Raw genomic sequence first — 20,825 nt, 5'->3', positions numbered from 1 at the left:
AAAACTAGCTTGATGAGGTCCATGTCTAAACATGCTTTAAGACCTTTTACTCTGACACCATGTCTTATTTTGCACGCTTTGTACAACATAATATAATGCAGTACTACAGGATATTTCCTAATGTATCTCTTTATTAGTTAGCTACAACTTGCATGTTCATGTATCTCCAACCATGATCAACTGACCATGACCTAACCATCTGGGTGGTCTTAACCAATCATAGCACAGTATGATACGGCGGTAAAATGCATCCAATTATAATTCAGTATGTTTACACATATGAAAATTACATATCCCAACACAAATCTAAGGTTGCTCCCCAAGCTGCCTGGTCGTTCGTTCTATGGGTTCGGTTGCCAGTGACACGACTCTGTTGTTGTCTTTTTTTTGTATCTATAGATGGACCTAGTCGTTAGTATGGAAATGGAACATTTAGTATGAACTGGCAACATTCTTATCCCTTGCTTTCTAGCTAGCTAATTTACAGTCACATCAAACAGTGCAGCCAGAATAAAAGCAAATTAGCTGCATTTGCGTTTGTTTAAGCTGTTTTCTAGTGACATTTATTTGGATACATCCATAACAACAAGCAAATGATGCGCAATTTCCCCTGGCATAGCTCTCTCTTCAGGGCACTGGATATTCAGAGGAGCTAGCCAACAACACAGCTAACACAATCACTTCAAACTGTAGCCTAAAAAAGCCTATTTCTGCTCTTTTCCCACGATGCATCAAGCACATTTGGTGTGTCGTCATACTGGTCTCTGACTTGTAGTCAGACTTGCTCGTGTGGAACCACCTTAAATTTGCACCTTTTTTCAAGGCTGATTTTAATGTCACTGAGAAAACAGCGAAGTGTCAAAGATTTATTTTTCGCAAAACTCCATTCTGAATTTAAAAGTAATCCTCGAAGTAATAATCTAGTTTTTCAAAAGTATCTGTAATCTGATTACAATATTTTTGCTGCTAACGAAATGGATTTACAGGTACCGTTTTTTTGTAATCCTTTACATGTAACGGGTTAGATGTAATCCGTTACTCTCCAACCCTGCCCTTAGTGTACAGGGGGGGGGGGGTCTATGACATCATCCCATCTAAGGTTCTATATCTATGATCACCAATGTATCATTTGTACAGGTCAAATATATATATATTTGTCACATTTGACTGTAAAACCTTGCAGTGCTACTGTTTTCTCTGTGAGTGAGGTGGATATATGGCATTTTGCAACATCATGATAGTCTCTCTGAAATGAAAAAATCTAATGATAGATTTCAAACAAATACATTTAATATCCATGTGTAGCCGATGTGAAATGGCTAGCAAGTTAGCGGTGGTGCGCGCTAGTGGCGTTTCAATCGGTGACGTCACTTGCTCTGAGACCTTGAAGTAGTGGTTCCCCTTGCAATTTTTGTGGAGCGATGGGTAACGATGCTTCGAGGGTGACTCTTGACGTGTGCAGAGCGTCCCTGGTTCGTGCCCAGGTCGGCGCGTGGGGACGTACTTAAGTCTATACTGTTACACATGCCCTGATAAGATCGGGGAAAACACACCCATCTCTGTCGATATTTCATCACTGTTTGCTTTGGACAGGACCATTGTAGCACTGTCAAAAGCAGGATGTGATGCTGAGGAAATTCCGAAGTTTCATTTCCAGTCAGAACTGTTTCTATTAGTCAGGAACGGCATCTGGCATCTCAGCTGGCTTTCACCACCAACAAAACATTACTGGTAATGTGTCCATATTACTGGTAATGTGTCGGTTTTAGTGTTTTTTTCCAAACTTTGGGCAAATGTCTCATGTGGTTTTCAGGCATTTGGGAGGGTTTCAAACTGCTGAATCTGGCAGGTAAATGCATCCAGGAGATAAAAAAAGGTGTAGTTTAAGTATCACTTTCACTAGCTAAGGGGGGGGGGCTAGATAGCTTACTTGTACTACTAAATTTGAAAAGCATTGGATTGGTGTAAACATGGGTGAAAGAATTTACTTCCACCATATTTTTTACACCAGTCTGGACACTATTCCTTTTAAATCCAAGTCAGATTGAGATTGACTTCATAATTTAAACCTAACCTAACTTTAGCTCTTGAGAACCCAAGGCCATTCAGCCATTGGTTCTCATTTGAACAATAACAGCGGGGTCAATGTTTTGTGTAACTGTTAATAATCACAATACAGTTTCGGAAACCTCTGGAATTCTATTTTCGTATCACCCCAAAATGATTTTACAAATACAAAAAAAGACACAGATTTCCACTGAGGTGTTTTGCATTGCACTTCCTGAACTAATGGAAACTCAGGAGGGAACAAAAAAAAACGTTGGCTTGAAGCTGTTACACAGAACACCTCAGTGGAGATCTGTGGTAAAAATAGTACATTTATCTTTTGTATTTGTAAAGTTATTTTTGGATAAGTTGAGTATTCAAGGTTTCCAAAACCATATTGCAATCAGGGATAAAATTATTTATAGATAGAGGGTTTCATACTAGACCAAATAACTTCAGCTAATAAAACGGGACATGGAATGACTCCAATTGTTACTAGTGTGCTGAGAGTCATTAAGCAAGTTCAACGAATGAGTGATTTAATAAATAAAAGGAACAATGATCACGCAACACACAAACAAGAAAAAATAGTCAATAACACCTGGGGAAAGAACCAAAGGGAGTGACAGATATTGGCAAGATAATCAAGGAGGTGATGGAGTCCAGGTGAATGTCATGAGGCGCAGGTGCGCGAGACGACAGTGACAGGTGTGCGGGATACATTAGAGTGTCTAGTTTGAGAAACAGACACCTCACAAGTCCTCAACTGGCAGCTTCATTAAATAGTACCCGCAAAAACACCAGTCTCAACTTCAACAGTGAGGGGGCGACTCCGGGATGCTGGCCTTCTAGGCAGAGTTCCTCCATCCAGTGTCTGTGTTCTTTTGCACATCTTAATCTTTTCTTGTTATTGGCCAGTCTGAGAATATGGCTTCTTCTCTGCAGCTTTGCAAAAAATGTAAAATTGGAGTCATGAGAAGGGCAAACCTAGCCTATGACCTGACTCATCACCTTATATATTACTGCCCCCTAGTTATGACAAGTTCAGGGAGTGAGTGTTTTAATAAATAAAACAATGAACACTTAACACACCAACATGAAAACAGAGTCAATAACACCTGAGGAAAGAACCAAGGGGAGTGACAGATACAGGGAAGATAATCAAGGAGGTGATGGAGTCCAGGTGAGTGTCATGAGGCGCAGGTGCGCGAGACGATGGTGACAGGTGTGCGGGACACTCAGCAGCCTGATGACCTAGAGGCCAGAGAGGGAGTATATGTGACACCAATGTAAAATTGGAGTCATGAGAAGGGCTAACCTATGACCTGACCCATCACCTTATAAATCAAATTTCAAATCAAAATCAAATCAAATTGATTTATATAGCCCTTCGTACATCAGCTGATATCTCAAAGTGCTGTACAGAAACCCAGCCTAAAACCCCAAACAGCAAGCAATGCAGGTGTAGAAGCACGGTGGCTAGGAAAAACTCCCTAGAAAGGCCAAAACCTAGGAAGAAACCTAGAGAGGAACCAGGCTATGTGGGGTGGCCAGTCCTCTTCTGGCTGTGCCGGGTGGAGATTATAACAGAACATGGCCAAGATGTTCAAATGTTCATAAATGACCAGCATGGTTGTATAATAATAAGGCAGAACAGTTGAAACTGGAGCAGCAGCACGGTCAGGTGGACTGGGGACAGCAAGGAGTCATCATGTCAGGTAGTCCTGGGGCATGGTCCTAGGGCTCATGTCCTCTGAGAGAGAGAAAGAAAGAGAGAATTAGAGAGAGCATATGTGGGGTGGCCAGTCCTCTTCTGGCTGTGCTGGGTGGAGATTATAACAGAACATGGCCAAGATGTTAAAATGTTCATAAATGACCAGCATGGTCAAATAATAATAAGGCAGAACAGTTGAAACTGGAGCAGCAGCACGGCCAGGTGGACTGGGGACAGCAAGGAGTCATCATGTCAGGTAGTCCTGGGGCATGGTCCTAGGGCTCAGGTCAGTTGAAACTGGAGCAGCAGCACGGCCAGGTGGACTGGGGACAGCAAGGAGTCATCATGTCAGGTAGTCCTGGGGCATGGTCCTAGGGCTCAGGTCCTCCGAGAGAGAGAAAGAAAGAGAGAAGGAGAGAATTAGAGAATGCACACTTAGATTCACACAGGACACCAAATAGGACAGGAGAAGTACTCCAGATATAACAAACTGACCCGAGCCCCCCGACACATAAACTACTGCAGCATAAATACTGGAGGCTGAGACAGGAGGGGTCAGGAGACACTGTGGCCCCATCCGAGGACACCCCCGGACAGGGCCAAACAGGAAGGATATAACCCCACCCACTTTGCCAAAGCACAGCCCCCACACCACTAGAGGGATATCTTCAACCACCAACTTACCATCCTGAGACAAGGCTGAGTATAGCCCACAAAGATCTCCGCCATGGCACAACCCAAGGGGGGGCGCCAACCCTGACAGGATGACCACATCAGTGAATCAACCCACTCAGGTGACGCACCCCTTCCAGGGACGGCATGAGAGAGCCCCAGTAAGCCAGTGACTTAGCCCCTGTAATAGGGTTAGAGGCAGAGAATCCCAGTGGAAAGAGGGGAACCGGCCAGGCAGAGACAGCAAGGGCGGTTCGTTGCTCCAGAGCCTTTCCGTTCACCTTCCCACTCCTGGGCCAGACTACACTCAATCATATGACCCACTGAAGAGATGAGTCTTCAGTAAAGACTTAAAGGTTGAGACCGAGTTTGCGTCTCTGACATGGGTAGGCAGACCGTTCCATAAAAATGGAGCTCTATAGGAGAAAGCCCTGCCTCCAGCTGTTTGCTTAGAAATTCTAGGGACAGTTAGGAGGCCTGCATCTTGTGACCGTAGCGTACGTGTAGGTATGTACGGCAGGACCAAATCAGAGAGATAGGTAGGAGCAAGCCCATGTAATGCTTTGTAGGTTAGCAGTAAAACCTTGAAATCAGCCCTTGCTTTGACAGGAAGCCAGTGTAGAGAGGCTAGCACTGGAGTAATATGATATATATTACTGCCCCCCCAGTTGTGACATTCCAAAAAACACACAAAAACTCTACAACCCATATTTTTTCTAGCCTCCCACAAATGCTTTATCTTCTTAACACTAAACTGAACGTAAATAATATCAAAATTAAATATATATATTTTCATAATATAAACTAATATGGATGTACAAAACAAACAGAAATAAAATCAAATATAGAAATACATAACCTTGCTGTGCTGTCTCCATACTGACATGTCATTATGCAATCGACATGACATCATCATGATGGCACTGGCCATAACAGTTTAAAACTAGTTAAAAACGTATTTTTTCTTTTTTTTGTTCACTTTCAAAATTGGATAATTTGGTAACACTACACGAAGGTACTGTTTTAAGTACAGGTATTTGCCAAAATAAAGGAAACATTTGAGGGATACAAAGTATTTTTAAAGCAGGTGCTTCCACACAGGTGGGGTTCCTGAGTTAATTAAGCAGTTAACATCCCATCATGCTTAGGGTCATATATAAAAATGTTGGGCAGGTCCACTGGGATGGGGTGGTCACTGATCTGGTTGGCTGAGCATGAAAATGATGTAAACCATATGCCATGGCTATTTCATTGACTAGATATCAACCCAATTGAACACCTATGGGAGATTCTGGAGCAGTGCCTGAGACAGTGTTTTACACCAAAATACAATGATATGCAATTGAGGACTAAAGCTAAATAGGTCAGTACAGTAAAGCATTAAAATCTATAATTTGTTTTCTGATTTCGTTGTTGCTGACTAGAAGTGGCAGTGTTAGGGGCTTCCCAGGTGGCGCAGTGGTTAAGGGCGCTGTACTGCAGCGCCAGCTGCAGGTCCGTGGGGCAACGCACAATTGGCCTAGCGTCGCCCGGGTTAGGGAGGGGTTGGCCGGTAGTGATATCCTTGTCTCATCGCGCACCAGCGACTCCTGTGGCGGACTGGGCTCAGGGTTGCCAGGTGCACGGTGTTTCCTCCGACACATTGGTGCGGCTGGCTTCCGGGTTGGATGCGCGCTGTGTTAAGAAGCAGTGGTTGGGTTGTGTATCGGAGGACGCATGGCTTTCAGCCTTCGTCTCTCCCAAGACCGTGCGGGAGTTGTAGCGATGAGACAAGATAGTAGCTACTAAACAATTACCACAAAATTGGGGATTGATACCAATCCCTAATTAATACCACGAAAATGGATACCACGAAATTGGGGAGAAAACAGGGTAAAAAAATCCAAAAAGAGGCAGTGTCAGTGAGTCATTCTCAAGAGGCCAGACAGGGGTTATATCCAGAAACTGGTAGGCCTCACGAGATGCTAAGAGGCCTATGTACTTTAAACTGTCCATGTAGTTTTTGTTGTTGTTGCAGTATGCCCCTAATGCCTTCTTTGTGAGGCATTGGAAAACCTCCCTGGTCTTTGTTAATCTTTGTTTGAAATTCACTGCTTGACTAAGAGACCTTAAGAGACCTTACAGATAATTAAGTGTATGGTCCAGAGATGAAGTAGTCAAAAATCATGTTAAACAGTACTATTGCACACAGAGTGAGTCCATGGAACTTATGTGACTTGTTAAGCACATTTTTACTCCTGAACACATTTAGGCTTGCCATAACAAATGGATGGAATACTTATTGACTCAAGATTTCTGATTTCTGATTTTCATTTGTATTAATTTGTAAAAGTTTCCAAAACCAAAATTCCACTTTGACATCATGGGGTAATGTGTCGAGGCCAGTGACACAACATCTCAATTAAAATATTTTAAATTCAGGCTGTAACACAACAAAATGTGGAAAAAGTCAATGGATGTGGATACTTTCTGAAGGTACTGTACATGTCGACAGCAGAGGGAACACGCCCCAATCCACATCGACGGGGCCGCAGTGGAGAAGGTGAAAAGCTCCAAGTTCCCCGGCTTGGTCCCTAAGACCCACACAAACTTTTACAGATGCACCATTGAGAGCATCCTGTTGGGCTGTATCACTCCCTGGTACGGCAACTGCACCACCCGCAGAGCTCTCCAGAGGGTGCTATGGTCTGCCCAATGCATCACCCAATGCATCACCGGGGACACAATGCCTGCCCTCCAGGACACCTAGAGTACCCGATGTCAGGACACCTAGAGCACCCGATGTCAAGGTCATCAACCACCCGAGCCACAGCCTGTTCACCTTGCTATCATCCAGAAGGCAAGGTCAGTACAGGTGCATCAAAGCTGGGACCGAGAGACTGAAAAACAGCTTCTATCTCAAGGCCATCACACTGTTAAATAGCCATCACTTGCCAGCCTCCATGCAGTACCCTTCCCTGAAATTAGTCATTGTCACTTGCCGGGTACCACTCGGTTAGTCAACCCTACACCTTAGAGGCTGCTAACCTATGCACATAGACATGGAATCACTGATTACTTTAATAATGGAACACTGGTCACTTTAATAATGTTGAAATACTGTTTTAGTAATTTCATATGTACAGTATATATTGCATTCTTAATGCCATTTCATTCAACTATTGCTGTATATATACTATTCTATCCTACGTATTCTACAGACATTCTAAATATTCTATCCACATACCGTCCATAACGTCTATACATCCCATCACACACATATATATATATACTTCAGTCTCTGACATTGCTTGTAAAATTTATATATTTCTTAATTCCATTATTTTACTTTTAGATCTGTGTGTATTGTTGTAAATGGTTAGATATTACTGCACTGCTGGAGCTAAGAGCACAAGCATTTCTCTACACCCTCAAAACATTTGCTAAATAGGTGTATGCGACCAATACATTTTGATTTGATTTGTAAAAAATAGCCATTGTGACCAGTAGTAGGATACTAATGGTAATGGAAATCAATAATCAATGAACAGCAGCATAGGTGTGAGGGGGAGCAGTAATTGTGTAACCCTTAAGATAAAGGTGCCAACTGTAAGATGTGGACATGCAAATTGCCTTTCATGTCTATGTCTATTAAATACCTGTATTCTACCCTACTATAGTAGTCTATAATGAATCATACCATAAGGAATCATTCTCTCATATTAGGTGAGAGGCAAACTTTTGGAACCTCAACCATCATGACAATTACGACATTAAAAGCAGAAAAACAAACTGCTCCCCCATTAGTCTTATTAATACAGACGCATCACATTTTGATGCCTTGTTTTTCTAAGCTGTAGGCCTAGTTACACAATTGAGGAGTATCCTCCTTATTGCCCAAGGCTTCAGAGCACGTCCTCTAATTCATCTTGTCATGACCTGGAAATTTCTCATCTTGTGTTCCCGGGCATACACTTCTGATCGTAATAGCTTGGGAGGACGAAGTTAGGGAATTCCAGCTTTTGGAAAAACAGAACTCCTCCCTGGTCTGAGTGGAATATAAGAACAAGCTGCAGACCACAAACCAACACAAAACACAAGGGAGTTCAAACTGCCTGACTGACTAACTAACTAAGGAGCTAGAAGGTAAGCGATAACTCTCTTATATGAGGCAGTCTGAGTTTAAGTTGAATAAATGATCTGTAAATATGTTAGCAATTCATATAGTGGCCTATGCTCTCTCTCACCCTCGTGTTTCCTTCAGTTTGTCGCATCTGCAAGTATGAAGCTGCTTCTAGCTGGACTTGTTCTGACCCTCGTTGTAGGAGCTCAAGCTCAATGGTACCGCTTCCCTGGTGAAGCTGCTCGAGGTCCGTTTATACACTTTAATCATTGTTTCTTCATTGTTGACAGAAATAGATACAGAAACCAGTAGCAACAAATCTATCAAGAGCGACATGTACTGTATTTGAGGACTCCTTTAAAGTCATTGTTATTTCTTGAGGCTAGTGGTTTGAAAAGTTGTTAAGTTCATTGAAAGTGTCAAACTCAACATCTGTGTCCTCCTGACCCTGCAGGTGCTAAAGACATGTGGCGTGCATATGGCGACATGAAGGACGCCAACTGGAAAAACTCAGACAAGTACTTTCACGCTCGGGGCAACTATGATGCTGCCAGGAGAGGACCAGGGGGCAGGTGGGCAGCAACAGTCATCAGGTGGGTGATTCTCAAATATCTGTGTGATGCTTATAATGTGGTTCAGTTGCTCATCAAATTATCTCATAAAAACATTCTCTTTTCTCAAATTAGATCTTTATGCCACTTTTTGTAAAAAAATATATAAAAAAGGTCTGGTCAGAAAGACAATTTTACCATTATTGGTTTACTGTGGTTGGCGAGTTACTTATGTAATTTTTCTCCTCTCTCAGTAATGGCCGGGAGATGGTTCAGGGTTCCAGTGGTCGAGGACACGAGGACTCAGCAGCTGACCAGGAGGCTAACCGCTGGGGACGTAATGGAGGGGACCCCAATCGATTCAGACCCCAAGGACTCCCCAATAACTACTGAACCTGCAAAAAGGAGGTTACTAGCCAAACTGAAGGACCAAATTCCAAACAAACATATTGCACTTAATTACTGCTTTTGGTAAAAATGTCATTCTCAAAAATTATTTCTGCTAATAGACAGGTACATGGTACTGAAACTTAGTATACAATGTATTTCAAAAGTGTTGCGAAAATAAAGTGATTACACAACCAGAGACCGAATGTCTTTCTGTATTCAGTATGATATGACTGGGAAGGCTGGAAAGAAATGTTGAAATCCTGAAATGTACACTCATGATCTGGTGTTGGCATTTTCCCAGCCTTCAACTGGCAACCGGTCAGCCCTTTACAACTAGAAAGAGGAACTTTTGGACAGTGGGGTAGCCGTACATAGTACATGTTTTTCATAGGGTAGACATAGAAGAAGCTGAGAAACATAGGAGACAAGAGGCTAAGATTAATGCAGATGAAGAGGTGATGTGAACTTTGAGGGTGCAACAACAATTCTTTGCCTCTGCACATCCCCATGCTCCTCCCTAAGCTCCCTCTCTCCAACACAACACACACCGTGTCCTCCCCTTCTCACTTACATCCAATAGATGCTGTTTTAACTGAACAACGATCCACCAAGCCAATTTGTTGAGTGTAACGATATAGCAGGGAATCCACTTAGTGGTGCAGGGGAAGTAAGGAGGCCTGCAGGTACCTTATATGCATGAACAGCTGGCCCAGGAGGATAAAAAGTGTTAGGTCAGTTCATGATAAATTGCAATTATAAGATTGGTATCTGCCATGTCCATTTCAGTGTATTTGTTAATCATTGAGGGTCACTGATGAAATCTTTGTGAAAATAGAGACATGCTCTGGAACAAAGCTGGTGCCAGGCTATCCTTGTTGTGACATCACAAGAGAAGCATGGGGAGAGAGGCCAAAGAGGAGAGGATGGATGCCCCTGCTGTTAATCAATGGAACATGACAGTTTGAATGAGGATTCAATTTAACATACTATGCAACTCTATTGAGACCGGAGGTGAGATGAGTAGGCTATGTATAAGTTAACACAGATAGATAATATGCATACAGCTAGGCTTTTGAACATAACCACTCATTATTACAGAATGCAGAATTACAGGCGTACTGTAAAATATGCACAGACATATAATGTTTTGATGAGCCTGACCACACCTCCACACAAGCAACCAATGAGAGTATGGTTCAAAGTACTGTACCAGCTTATTGGTACAGACTTTGAACAGAGTGAGCGAGCGAGACAGACAGACAGACAGACAGACAGACAGACAGACAGACAGACAGACAGACAGACAGACAGACAGACAGACAGACAGACAGACAGACAGACAGACAGACAGACAGACAGACAGACAGACAGACAGACAGACAGACAGACAGACAGACGAGCTAAGAAATTGTAACACAGAGGAATTGTAACTCAGGTATTTGAGTGATTTTGCTTTCCTAGATTTTCTCTTTTTTGGCACTCTTAATTTGAAAATATGAACTTTAGGGCTCAAAGTGAGGTCAATAGCAATAGATTTTGCAATTTCAAATATCATAGATTTCGCTATATCATTATTAACTTTACCTGAGATGTGAAATGGGTAACAACAGGGTTCTGCTTCACTCAGCATCGATGTGATGAGCCCTGAAATGCAGCAAGGAAAACATAAGCATCATGTATTGAACACCCGATCTGTGTATACATTTATGTGGAAGGTTCACCGGGTGAGCAATGATGTGTAGTTAACGGGGGTGAATTATGTTAAGTCAGGTTTACCTGACAATCATAACACTCAAATCTGAATGTGCAAGGCAGGTAGGTGGTGGAATGGGTATAGTGTTATGTGGAAGTATTTATTTATGATGTATTAACAAACTAGATGTGGTAAGTCTCTCCATTACCACATGTAATCCATTCCTGGCAATGAAAAATACATGAGCTCATACTGTACATATAAATGAAAAGCAGACATTGAGTAGACAGACCACTCCTGTGCCTTATCTTAGGTGCTATTCTATGACCAAGTCCCCCCCACACACACACACACACACACACACACACACACACACACACACACACACACACACACACACACACACACACACACACACACACACACACACACACACACACACACACACACACACACACACACACACACACACACACACACACACACACACACACACACACACATACACACACACACACACACACAGTAGATCCTTTTATAAAGAAAACAAAGCGAAATATTCGGTCAAAGATATATTGTTACATGCCTGCAAAGAGAGAAGGAGTGCTGTGCGCCGACAGAATAGACCTCAAACAGATATACACCCAAATTTCTAATCACAGTATTGGATGTCCCATCTCCCTCTCTCTTTCTCTGCTTTCTCTTGCTCCATTCAAATACAATGCACACACACACAAATCAGGAGAGATCTGGGAGGAGTAGGAGTAGAGGAAATAGCAGAGTTTGGGATAGAATTAGGGTTGAGGGAGGAGTGGAGAGGAAGGATTGATGTGATTGGTCCAGAAGGAGGGTGGCTGTACAGTCATATTCTTCTGAAAGCATGGCTCAATGAATGAACACTCTTCATTTCAGGTAGCCAGCCAACACGACATTGAGGTAAATGCTACTATGCCCAGGGATAAGCCAAGTACTCTCCACACACAGATGTTTCTCAAAGCTTTAACTGAGTGTCAGAATACTGTTCTGATGTGGATTTGTACTCTGTTCTTTTCCAGTTCTCCTCCACAGCTGACTGAAACTGACAGTTGAACATTGGCTGGTTGACTGAGGTATTCTCCATCCATCTTCCACTAATCCATTGTTTTCCTTACAGGTCACATTTACAGATACACAGACAGAGAAACTGCTAAGGTAACTGTGTCTCAGATAGATGGCTGACAAGCAGATCAGGTAAGTGCGGATAAGAATATTGATGGAAACAGATGAATCTGAGAAGATTTTATCAAATTTTTTAATTGATGTTCCAGTTTGAGTCTTGAACTAATTCCTCCACCATTTTCCAGCTCTCTCATTCTTGTTTTTAACTTTTGTTATTGATTGGTCATTGTCACCTTTTGATCCCTTCTCACCCTTCTCTCTTTCTCTCCCTCTCAGTTTACCTGCCAAATTGATCAACGGGGGAATTGCTGGACTGATTGGTGTGACATGTGTATTTCCTATTGACCTAGCCAAGACCCGTCTCCAGAACCAGCAAAATGGTTCCCGTCTCTACACCAGCATGTATGTACAATGTTGTTCAACACACACATTTAACCATTCTCATTTAGAAATGATAAAACAAACTTGCAGTTTGCTTGTAGTATCTGCTTACCTCTGGTTGATTCTCTGAGGTCTTTGCACAGTAATCCTTTGTGTTCACAACACAGGTCAGATTGCCTTATCAAGACCATCCAATCAGAGGGGTACTTTGGCATGTACAGAGGTAGGACAAAATGTGTGTGTGTGTGTGTGTGTGTGTGTGCGTGTGTGCACACAGGTTTGAGCATGTTCTTTGTTCATGACTCTGTGTTTCTCTATTACTTTAACCATTAGGTGCTGCTGTGAACCTGACTCTGGTCACTCCAGAGAAGGCCATCAAACTAGCTGCCAATGACTTCTTTAGACAGCACCTGTCCAAGGATGGGTGAGTAAGTGCTCAGAGGCGTCTTTCAAACACCTACCTGTCAAATACAATCCTACACCAGTCGTAACTGACTGGTACACCAACCTCTTGCCCACTCTGATCTCTTTGAACAGATGTACTTGAAAGATGTATTATATACTATATCAGCTTTAACTAACTTCTTGTTTGGATTTGATATACATATCACAAATAGGATTGTAATAATATCTCACTATGTGCTGGGATCTAGTGGTAATACGTTAGAAGTATAAATATTTTGTAAACACACAGCATGGATGATAGGACCAATCCCACAGGCCCCTGCAGCATTATCCGCATGACAACCCTGGGCTATCTTTAGCATCCCTCAACATTTCCATGGGGAGTAACAACATGGCTGATAAATTATTGAGTGACCTGTGCTAGTGAACTGGTGAATTATTAACATGTTTCTAAGACTGTGTGAGTGCTTGTGTGTGTTTGTGCTTGTCTATGCATGTTTCTTTATGTGTATCACTAATGGTATGTGTATTGTTTTATGTGTGTTTATGGTCATGGCCTATGTGTATAGAAACAGAGAGTTTTATGTTGTATGCCTTTTGTTTAATGTAGGGAAATCACTTAAGATAACACCAGAACATCCAGGGAAATGAGCAAAGTCATTGAACCAAAATAATTATGACATTTGTTCTCTCTCTCAGTCAGAAGCTTAGCCTGCTGAGGGAGATGCTGGCGGGTTGTGGTGCTGGTACATGTCAGGTAAGATCAGTTTGGGTATCAGCCTCAGACAGCTTTCTGCTACCATCTTGTGGCTCAACAGTAATTATGCACAATAGTTTTGTGTCTGCCTGGGTATTTGAACTCTTCTGAAACACAGTCACACTGTCTCTCCATCTCTCTGTCTTTCTATCTCTTTGTCTCTCCATCTCTCTGTCTCCATCTCTTTGTCTCTCTATCTCTTTGTCTCTCCATCTCTCTGTCTCCATCTCTTTGTCTCTCTATCTCTTTGTCTCTCCATCTCTCTGTCTCCATCTCTTTGTCTCTCTGTCTCTCCATCTCTCTGTCTCTCTGTCTCTCCATCTCTCTGTCTCTCTATCTCTTTGTCTCTCCATCTCTTTGTCTCTCCATTTCTTGGTGCAGGTCATCATCACCACTCCCATGGAGATGCTAAAGATTCAGTTACAGGATGCAGGGCGGATAGGTGAGAGATGGGTAGAAGAAGGAGAGAGGAGGTTGTATGTTCCCCTGTTCCCAGTCAATGTTTCATGACTAACCAATATCTTGTCAGCCAAACAAACACAAACAGATCACAGAGATCTGATCAGTTAGAACCCGTAACAACCAGCATTGTTATTGTATCAATGTAAAATAGTTATTTTATTACTTGACTGATGATGTCACACTGATGATCCTGACGATGTTGTGTGTGTTATGACACATGTAGAGGCTCAGAGGAAGCTGATGTCCCAGGCTGCAGTTAGGGCCCCTGGGGGCCCAGTGGAGTTGAAGTCCCATACAGCAATGCAGCTCACTCGGGAGCTGCTGAGGAGCCAGGGCATTGCAGGGCTCTACAAGGGCCTGGGGGCCACACTCCTGAGGTACATCTGCAAGAAGACACAATGGAAACCTTGCAAGAACACACACAAATAAAGATGATTCACATTTGATGGCCCATTCTTCTGTTCTCTTAGGGACGTGCCATTCTCCATAATCTACTTCCCCCTGTTTGCCAATCTGAACAGTCTTGGTGGCCGTGGGGCTGATGGCCCCGCTCCCTTTTATGTGTCCTTTGCATCAGGCTGCATCGCTGGCAGTACAGCTGCTGTGGCAGTTAATCCTGTGGATGGTAAGGACAGTCGTGTGTGTGTGTGTGTGTATACAGGTATGAGTGTGTATACAGTTGTGTGGTTTTTCCGTGCATCGGCAAGACAGAACAGCTGCCTCCGGTAAGACAAGGGGTGGAGGTCTGTGTCTATTTGTCAATAACAGCTGGTGCACAAAATCAAATATTAAGGAAGTCTCAAGGTTTTGCCGACCTGAGGTAGAGTATCTCATGATAAGCTGTAGACCCCACTATTTTCCAAGAGAGTTTTCATCTATATTTTCGTAGCCGTATAAAGCCATAAGAAAACAAGAAAATACTCATCCGAAGGCAGTGCTCCTAGTGACCGGGACTTTAATGCAGAGAAACTAAAATCAGTTTTTCCTGTTACATGTGCAAAAAGAGGGGAGAAAACTCTAGACTACCTTTACTCCAAACACAAAGACGCATACAGAGCTCTCCCTCATCCTCCATTTGGCAAATCTGACTATAATTCTATCCTCCTGATTCCTGCTTACAAGCAAAAACTAAAGCAGGAAGTACCAGTGACTCTCTCAATACAGAGGTGGTCAGATGACACAGATGCTAAGCTACAGGACTATTTTGCTAGCAAAGACTGGAATATGTTCCGGAACTCATCCAGTTTCATTGAGGAATATTACGTACATACCCCAACCAGAAGCCATGGATTGCAGGAAACATCCGTACTGAGCTAAAGGGTAGGGCATGGAGCGAGACTCTAACCCGGACGCCAATAAGAAATCCTGCTATGCCCTCAGATGAACCAGCAAACAGGCCATGTGTTAATACAGTACTAAGATTGAGTCATATTACACCGGCTCCAATGCTCGTTGGATGTGGCAAGGCTTGCATACTATTACGGACTTCAAAGGGAAGTCCAGCCGTGAGCTGACCAGTGACACAAGCTTACCAGAAGAACAAAATGACTTCTATGCGTGCTTCAAGGCAAGCAACACTGAAGCATAGATGAGAGCACCAGCAGTCGATGTGACTAAGACCTTTAAAAAAAAAAGTTTACCGCCTTTTTGTCCCTCATTTAGATCTTGTCTCATCGGTGCAACTCCCCTACTGGCTCGGGAGGTGAACGTCGAGTCATGCATCCTTTGAAACATGACCCACCAAACCGTGCTTCTTAACACCCACCCACTTAACCCGGAAGCCATCCGCACCAATGTGTTGGAGGAAACCTCGCCAATTGTGCGCCGCCCTTTGGGAAGAACATGGCCAGTTCTGATACAGCCAGGGATTGAACATGGGTCCATAATGATGACTCTAGCACTGCGATGCAGTGCCTTAGACCACTGTGCCACTCGGGAGGCCCATGAGTAGGATCTTTAAACAGTAAACATTCAGGGCCAGATGGTTACCAGGACGTGTACTCCGGGCATGCACTGACCAACTGGCAAGTGCCTTCACTGATATTTTCAACCTGTCCCTGGCCGAGTCTGTAATACCTACATGTTTCAAGCAGACCACCATAGTGCCTGTGCCAAAGAACACCAAGGTAACCTGCCTAAACGATTACCGACCCGTAGCACGCATGTCTGTAGCCATGAAGTGCTTTGAAAGGCTGGACATGGCTCACATCAACACCATCAGCTCAGAAACCCCAGATCCACTACAATTTGCATACCGCCCCAACATATCCACAGATGATGCCATTTCTACTGCACTCAACACTGCCCTTTCCATCCTGTACAAAATGAACAATTACGTGAGAATGCTGTTCATTGACTACAGCTCAGCGTTCAACATCATAGTGCCCTCAAAGCTCATCACTATGCTAAGGACCTTGGGACTAAACATCTCCCTCTGCAACTGGATCCTGGACTTCCTCACTAGCCGCCCCCAGGTGGTAAGGGTAGGCAACAACACATCTGCCACGCTGATCCTTAACACGGGGCATATACTTAGTCCCCTCCTGTACTCCCTGCTCACCCATGACTGTGTGGCCATGCACGACTCCAACACAATCATTAAGTTTTCAGACGACACGGCGGTGGTAGGCCTGATCACCGACAACGATGAGACAGCCTATAGGGAGGAGGTCAGAGACCTGAAAGTGTGGTGCCAGGGCAACAAGGAAAAGGAGGGTCGAGCAGGAAAAGGAGGGTCGAGCATTTCCCCATTCTCATCGACGGGGCTGTACTGGAGCAGAATGAGAGCTTCAAGTTCCATGGTGTCCACATCACCAACACACTATCATGGTCCAAACACACCAAGACAGCCGTGAAGAGGGCAGGACAATGCCTATTCCCCCAAAGATTTGGCATGGGTCCTCAGATCCTCAAAAAGTTCTACAGCTGCACCATCGAGAGCATCTTGACTGGTTACATCACCGCCTGGTATTGCAACGACTCGGCCTCCGATTGCAAAGTGCTACAGAGGCTAGTGCGTACGGCCCAGTACATCACTGGGGCCAAGCTTCCTGTCATCCAGGACCTATGTACCAGTCAGTGTCAGAGAAAGGCCCTAAGTCTTATTTTTCTTAAAACTGCATTGTTGGTTAAGGGCTAGTAAGTAAGCATTTCACGGTAAGGTCTACCTGTTGTATTCAGTGCATGTGACAAATAAAATGTGATTTGATTATGCCTGCCATGTGCCCTGTAAGCCTATTGATACAGTATGTGTGTCATAGTGATTAAGACCAGAATTCAGACCATGACACGGGGAAGTCAGGAGGACACCTACGGCGGAGTGACAGACTGCATCAGGTAACCTCTCCTTCTCACTCTAACTCTTCCACTGCTTCCCTCCTGGTTTTGACAGGCCTTTTCTGATCGATTATATCCATATTATCTGATGGTAGAACATTACAACATCTACTGGTACTATGAAATAAACGGAGAAGGCCTTTTAGGCTAGAATATACAGTACCAGTCAAAAGTTTGGATTCACCTACTCATTCAAGGTTTTTTCTTTATTTTTTACTATTTTCTACATTATAGAATAATGGTGAAGACATCAAAACTATGAAATAACACTGTTTCACCTGTCTTTGTGATTGTCTCCACCCCCTCCAGGTGTCACCCATCTTCCCCATTATCCCCTGTGTATTTATACCTGTGTTCTCTGTGTATTTGTTGCCAGTTCTTTTTGTTTCGTCAAGCCTACCAGCGTTTTTCTTTCGGAGCCTGTCTCTCGATTGTTCCTGTTCCCTAACTTTCCCGGTGTTTCCTAGTTTTCCCGCTGCTCTGACCCTGAGCCTGCCTGCCGTTCTGTACCTTTGCCCCACCTATCTGGATTACTGACCTCTGCCTGCCCTTGACCTGCCTTTTGCCTGCCCCTGTTCGAATTAATAAACTGTTGTTACTTCGACATTGTCTGCATCTGGGTCTTACCTGAAACGTGATACCTATGGAATCATGTAATAAACAAAAGTGTTAAACAAATTAAAATATGTTTTATATATTTGATTCTTCAAAGTAGCCACCCTTTGCCTGACCTCAACCCAATTGAGATGGTTTGGAATGAGTTGGACTGCAGAGTGAAGGAAACGTAACCAACAGGTGCACAGGGAACTCCTTCAAAAAAGCATTCCAGGTGAAGCTGGTTGAGAGAATGCCAAGTGTGTGCAAAGCTGTCATAAAGGCAAAGGGTGGCTACTTTTTTCAAATATAAAATATATTTTCATTTCTTTAACACTTTTCTGGATACTACATGATTACATGTGATATTTCATAGTTTTGATGTCTTCACTATTATTTTACAATTAAGAGTAAGAATAAAGAAAACCCTTGAATGAGTAGGTGTATCCAAACTTTTGACTGGTACTGTAGATACACCCCTATATCACGACCCTTTTGTTTAACAGGAAGATTCTGCGCCAAGAGGGTCCCTCTGCTTTCCTGAAGGGGGCGTACTGCCGTGCTCTGGTCATTGCTCCCCTCTTTGGCATCGCACAGGTAGTCTACTTCCTGGGAGTGGGAGAGTTTCTTCTCAGCTTCCTGCCTCAACAGAACAACTAGTATTGCACTCTCACACACAGCCCACATTGGAGCCAGGGAATCTGTCACTTTCCTTTCAGACACAGCCCACATTAGCCTAAGCCCTAAGGAGTTAGTCAGAGAGAGACAGAACGGTGTGTGTGTTCTAGACCAAAGTTTGTTCTCTGCACCTGTTGAGGGTGTTCTGATAGGTCATCATTTATTATATCCCCTACCTGAGATGAATTACAGTAAATATTTACATTTAGGTCTTTTTTATAACTATATGATATTCAATATCATTTCAAGTGTACTTTTAGTTGTGCTTAATCAAGGTTTTGTCATGGAATTATCTTTATTGTTTTTACTAAGATGATGCAATCATGATATATAAATCTGTCAAACATGACTGTACTGTAATATCTTCTGTCTGTATTGATGCTATTTTTTGTTGTGGTTTTGTGGCTGTTTTGCACAGCTTCTGTACCTCTTTCCAAATGGTGTTTCCCTCTTCATCCATAAAGAAGCTTTAGAATTGCATTCTTCTTCCAAGAATGCATTGAGTATTTCATCACAGTCATACTAAGATCTGATCTGAGGTGTATTCACTATTCAGGATTACCAAAGATAACATAAGATGTTGGCAGATGTTGGAAACGATGTACTCAAGCTGTGGGCCTTGAAAGAGTCAACATTGCCTGCAATTAGTTCCCCAGCCACCATGTTGGCACCATTTTGTAACTAGATGTCAGTTCAGGGACCTGCCTGAATTTGTCTGATAGAAACTCTCACTTTCGTGGGCAAAATGTTTTCTGTTTGAAGTAAATGGTTTCTGTTAGAAAACATTTTGCAACAGACAAAACATTTTGCAACAGAATCTGCGTAATGAATACACCCCACGGTTCTGAGAGTGGCAATTCACTCACAGCACTCAGCCAGAGTCAAGTCATCAAATCAAAAAGATAAAAACTCACCCTTGACATTTGTGCAAGCCCATTGCCATTATCATTACTGAAAGGTACATTTGTAGACCCTGTATGACCCTGTAACATAGTAACCTAGATTCTATATTGTGCTGGTTCTTCCCTGGACCGTTATTCCCTCTTCTCAGGAGGACAAATGCACGTCCAAGCACTTTTATGTCGCCACCCCTCTTCCCTCCCCTGTAGATATGGTGGGTGTTGGGTTATCAGTTTGTAGTTGTGAATATGGATGTGCACTGAAGGTGTAAAACAGACTGACAGATATTGTATTATTCATTTGAGGTAAAATAAGAACAGAAAAAATGTATTCCTCTCCTATATATTGCTGTCTGAAAAAAAATGAATGGGATTGTGCTACCTGTGTTGCCTTGTGATTCTTTCTCTCTATTTGTGTGACAGCCTTTAGTGTGTGGTTGGTCCTCATTCTACCGTAACAAGTCTCAAGGAAATCTGAACATTTCCCCTACTGTGGTAACCAAGGAAACAATGGAGGGATTGTTTGATGCATTTGCTTCACCAAATTAATCTATCTCAGTATCTCGCTGTCTCTGTCAGCCTGTCTCATTCCTAAGGAACCATTGTCATGTGTCCATCCAATAGCCAGATTCTCTAGTTCACATGGGCATGGCTATCCTTGTGTCCTTTTGCTTTCTTGGCAATATCTCATTTGGAGGAGATCCATTTCCCACCTGCAGTGTTTGTCTTTCTCCACTCCCATGGATACCACTCAGATCCCATTTCAAAACAAGCAAGCAGAGACACTGTGTACAGAGGACACATTATTTACACCTTCCGTTCTTATGTGGTTATTACGGTGTTAGCATCTGTCCAGTAGATGGAGCAGCTGCAAGCCGACATGCATTTAATGTATACTACATTTCATAGAATTTAATACAATTACAAGAAGGATATGTTATGTTTGTACTAGGATTATTATTGATATGATTAATTATTATTATCTAA

General features: G+C 43.0%; 2 protein-coding genes across 3 annotated transcripts; both read left to right on the top strand.

Moving 5' to 3' along the window:
• Positions 1-7,811: 7,811 nt before the first annotated feature.
• Positions 7,812-9,671, top strand: LOC124033646 (serum amyloid A-5 protein-like). The gene is made up of 4 exons (XM_046345789.1): positions 7,812-8,557; positions 8,676-8,781; positions 8,989-9,127; positions 9,340-9,671. Exons 2-4 carry the CDS (start codon positions 8,694-8,696, stop codon positions 9,476-9,478), a joined length of 366 nt encoding a protein of 121 aa, XP_046201745.1. The 5' UTR covers positions 7,812-8,557; positions 8,676-8,693; the 3' UTR covers positions 9,479-9,671.
• A 2,358-nt stretch (positions 9,672-12,029) lies between these two features.
• Positions 12,030-20,223, top strand: LOC124033097 (mitochondrial glutamate carrier 1-like). Of its 2 annotated transcripts, none has more exons than XM_046345028.1 (11): positions 12,030-12,104; positions 12,322-12,398; positions 12,603-12,728; positions 12,875-12,930; positions 13,041-13,131; positions 13,812-13,869; positions 14,251-14,311; positions 14,555-14,708; positions 14,802-14,956; positions 17,592-17,667; positions 18,768-20,223. In XM_046345028.1, exons 2-11 carry the CDS (start codon positions 12,379-12,381, stop codon positions 18,919-18,921), a joined length of 951 nt encoding a protein of 316 aa, XP_046200984.1. In that variant the 5' UTR covers positions 12,030-12,104; positions 12,322-12,378; the 3' UTR covers positions 18,922-20,223. The 2 variants fall into 2 exon arrangements, with proteins under 2 accessions (XP_046200984.1, XP_046200986.1); XM_046345030.1 differs by lacking the exon at positions 12,322-12,398 and adding an exon at positions 12,224-12,277 and having other exon boundaries at positions 12,044-12,104.
• The last annotated feature ends 602 nt before the right edge of the window (positions 20,224-20,825 follow it).

The sequence above is a fragment of the Oncorhynchus gorbuscha genome, linkage group LG04 (assembly GCF_021184085.1).
Source record: "Oncorhynchus gorbuscha isolate QuinsamMale2020 ecotype Even-year linkage group LG04, OgorEven_v1.0, whole genome shotgun sequence".
NCBI classification, from domain to species: Eukaryota; Metazoa; Chordata; class Actinopteri; order Salmoniformes; family Salmonidae; genus Oncorhynchus; species Oncorhynchus gorbuscha.
This window is presented reverse-complemented; position numbering and strand designations above follow the sequence as displayed.

Coding starts and splice junctions, on each gene's coding strand:
- LOC124033646 (XM_046345789.1), top strand. CDS start 8,694: ATGAAGCTGCTTCTAGCTGGACTTGTTCTGACCCTCGTTGTAGGAGCT. Junction 8,782..8,988: donor CCCTGGTGAAGCTGCTCGAG/GTCCGTTTATAC, acceptor CTGACCCTGCAG/GTGCTAAAGACATGTGGCGT. Junction 9,128..9,339: donor TGGGCAGCAACAGTCATCAG/GTGGGTGATTCT, acceptor CTCCTCTCTCAG/TAATGGCCGGGAGATGGTTC.
- LOC124033097 (XM_046345028.1), top strand. CDS start 12,379: ATGGCTGACAAGCAGATCAG. Junction 12,931..13,040: donor GTACTTTGGCATGTACAGAG/GTAGGACAAAAT, acceptor TTTAACCATTAG/GTGCTGCTGTGAACCTGACT. Junction 17,668..18,767: donor GGAGTGACAGACTGCATCAG/GTAACCTCTCCT, acceptor TTTGTTTAACAG/GAAGATTCTGCGCCAAGAGG.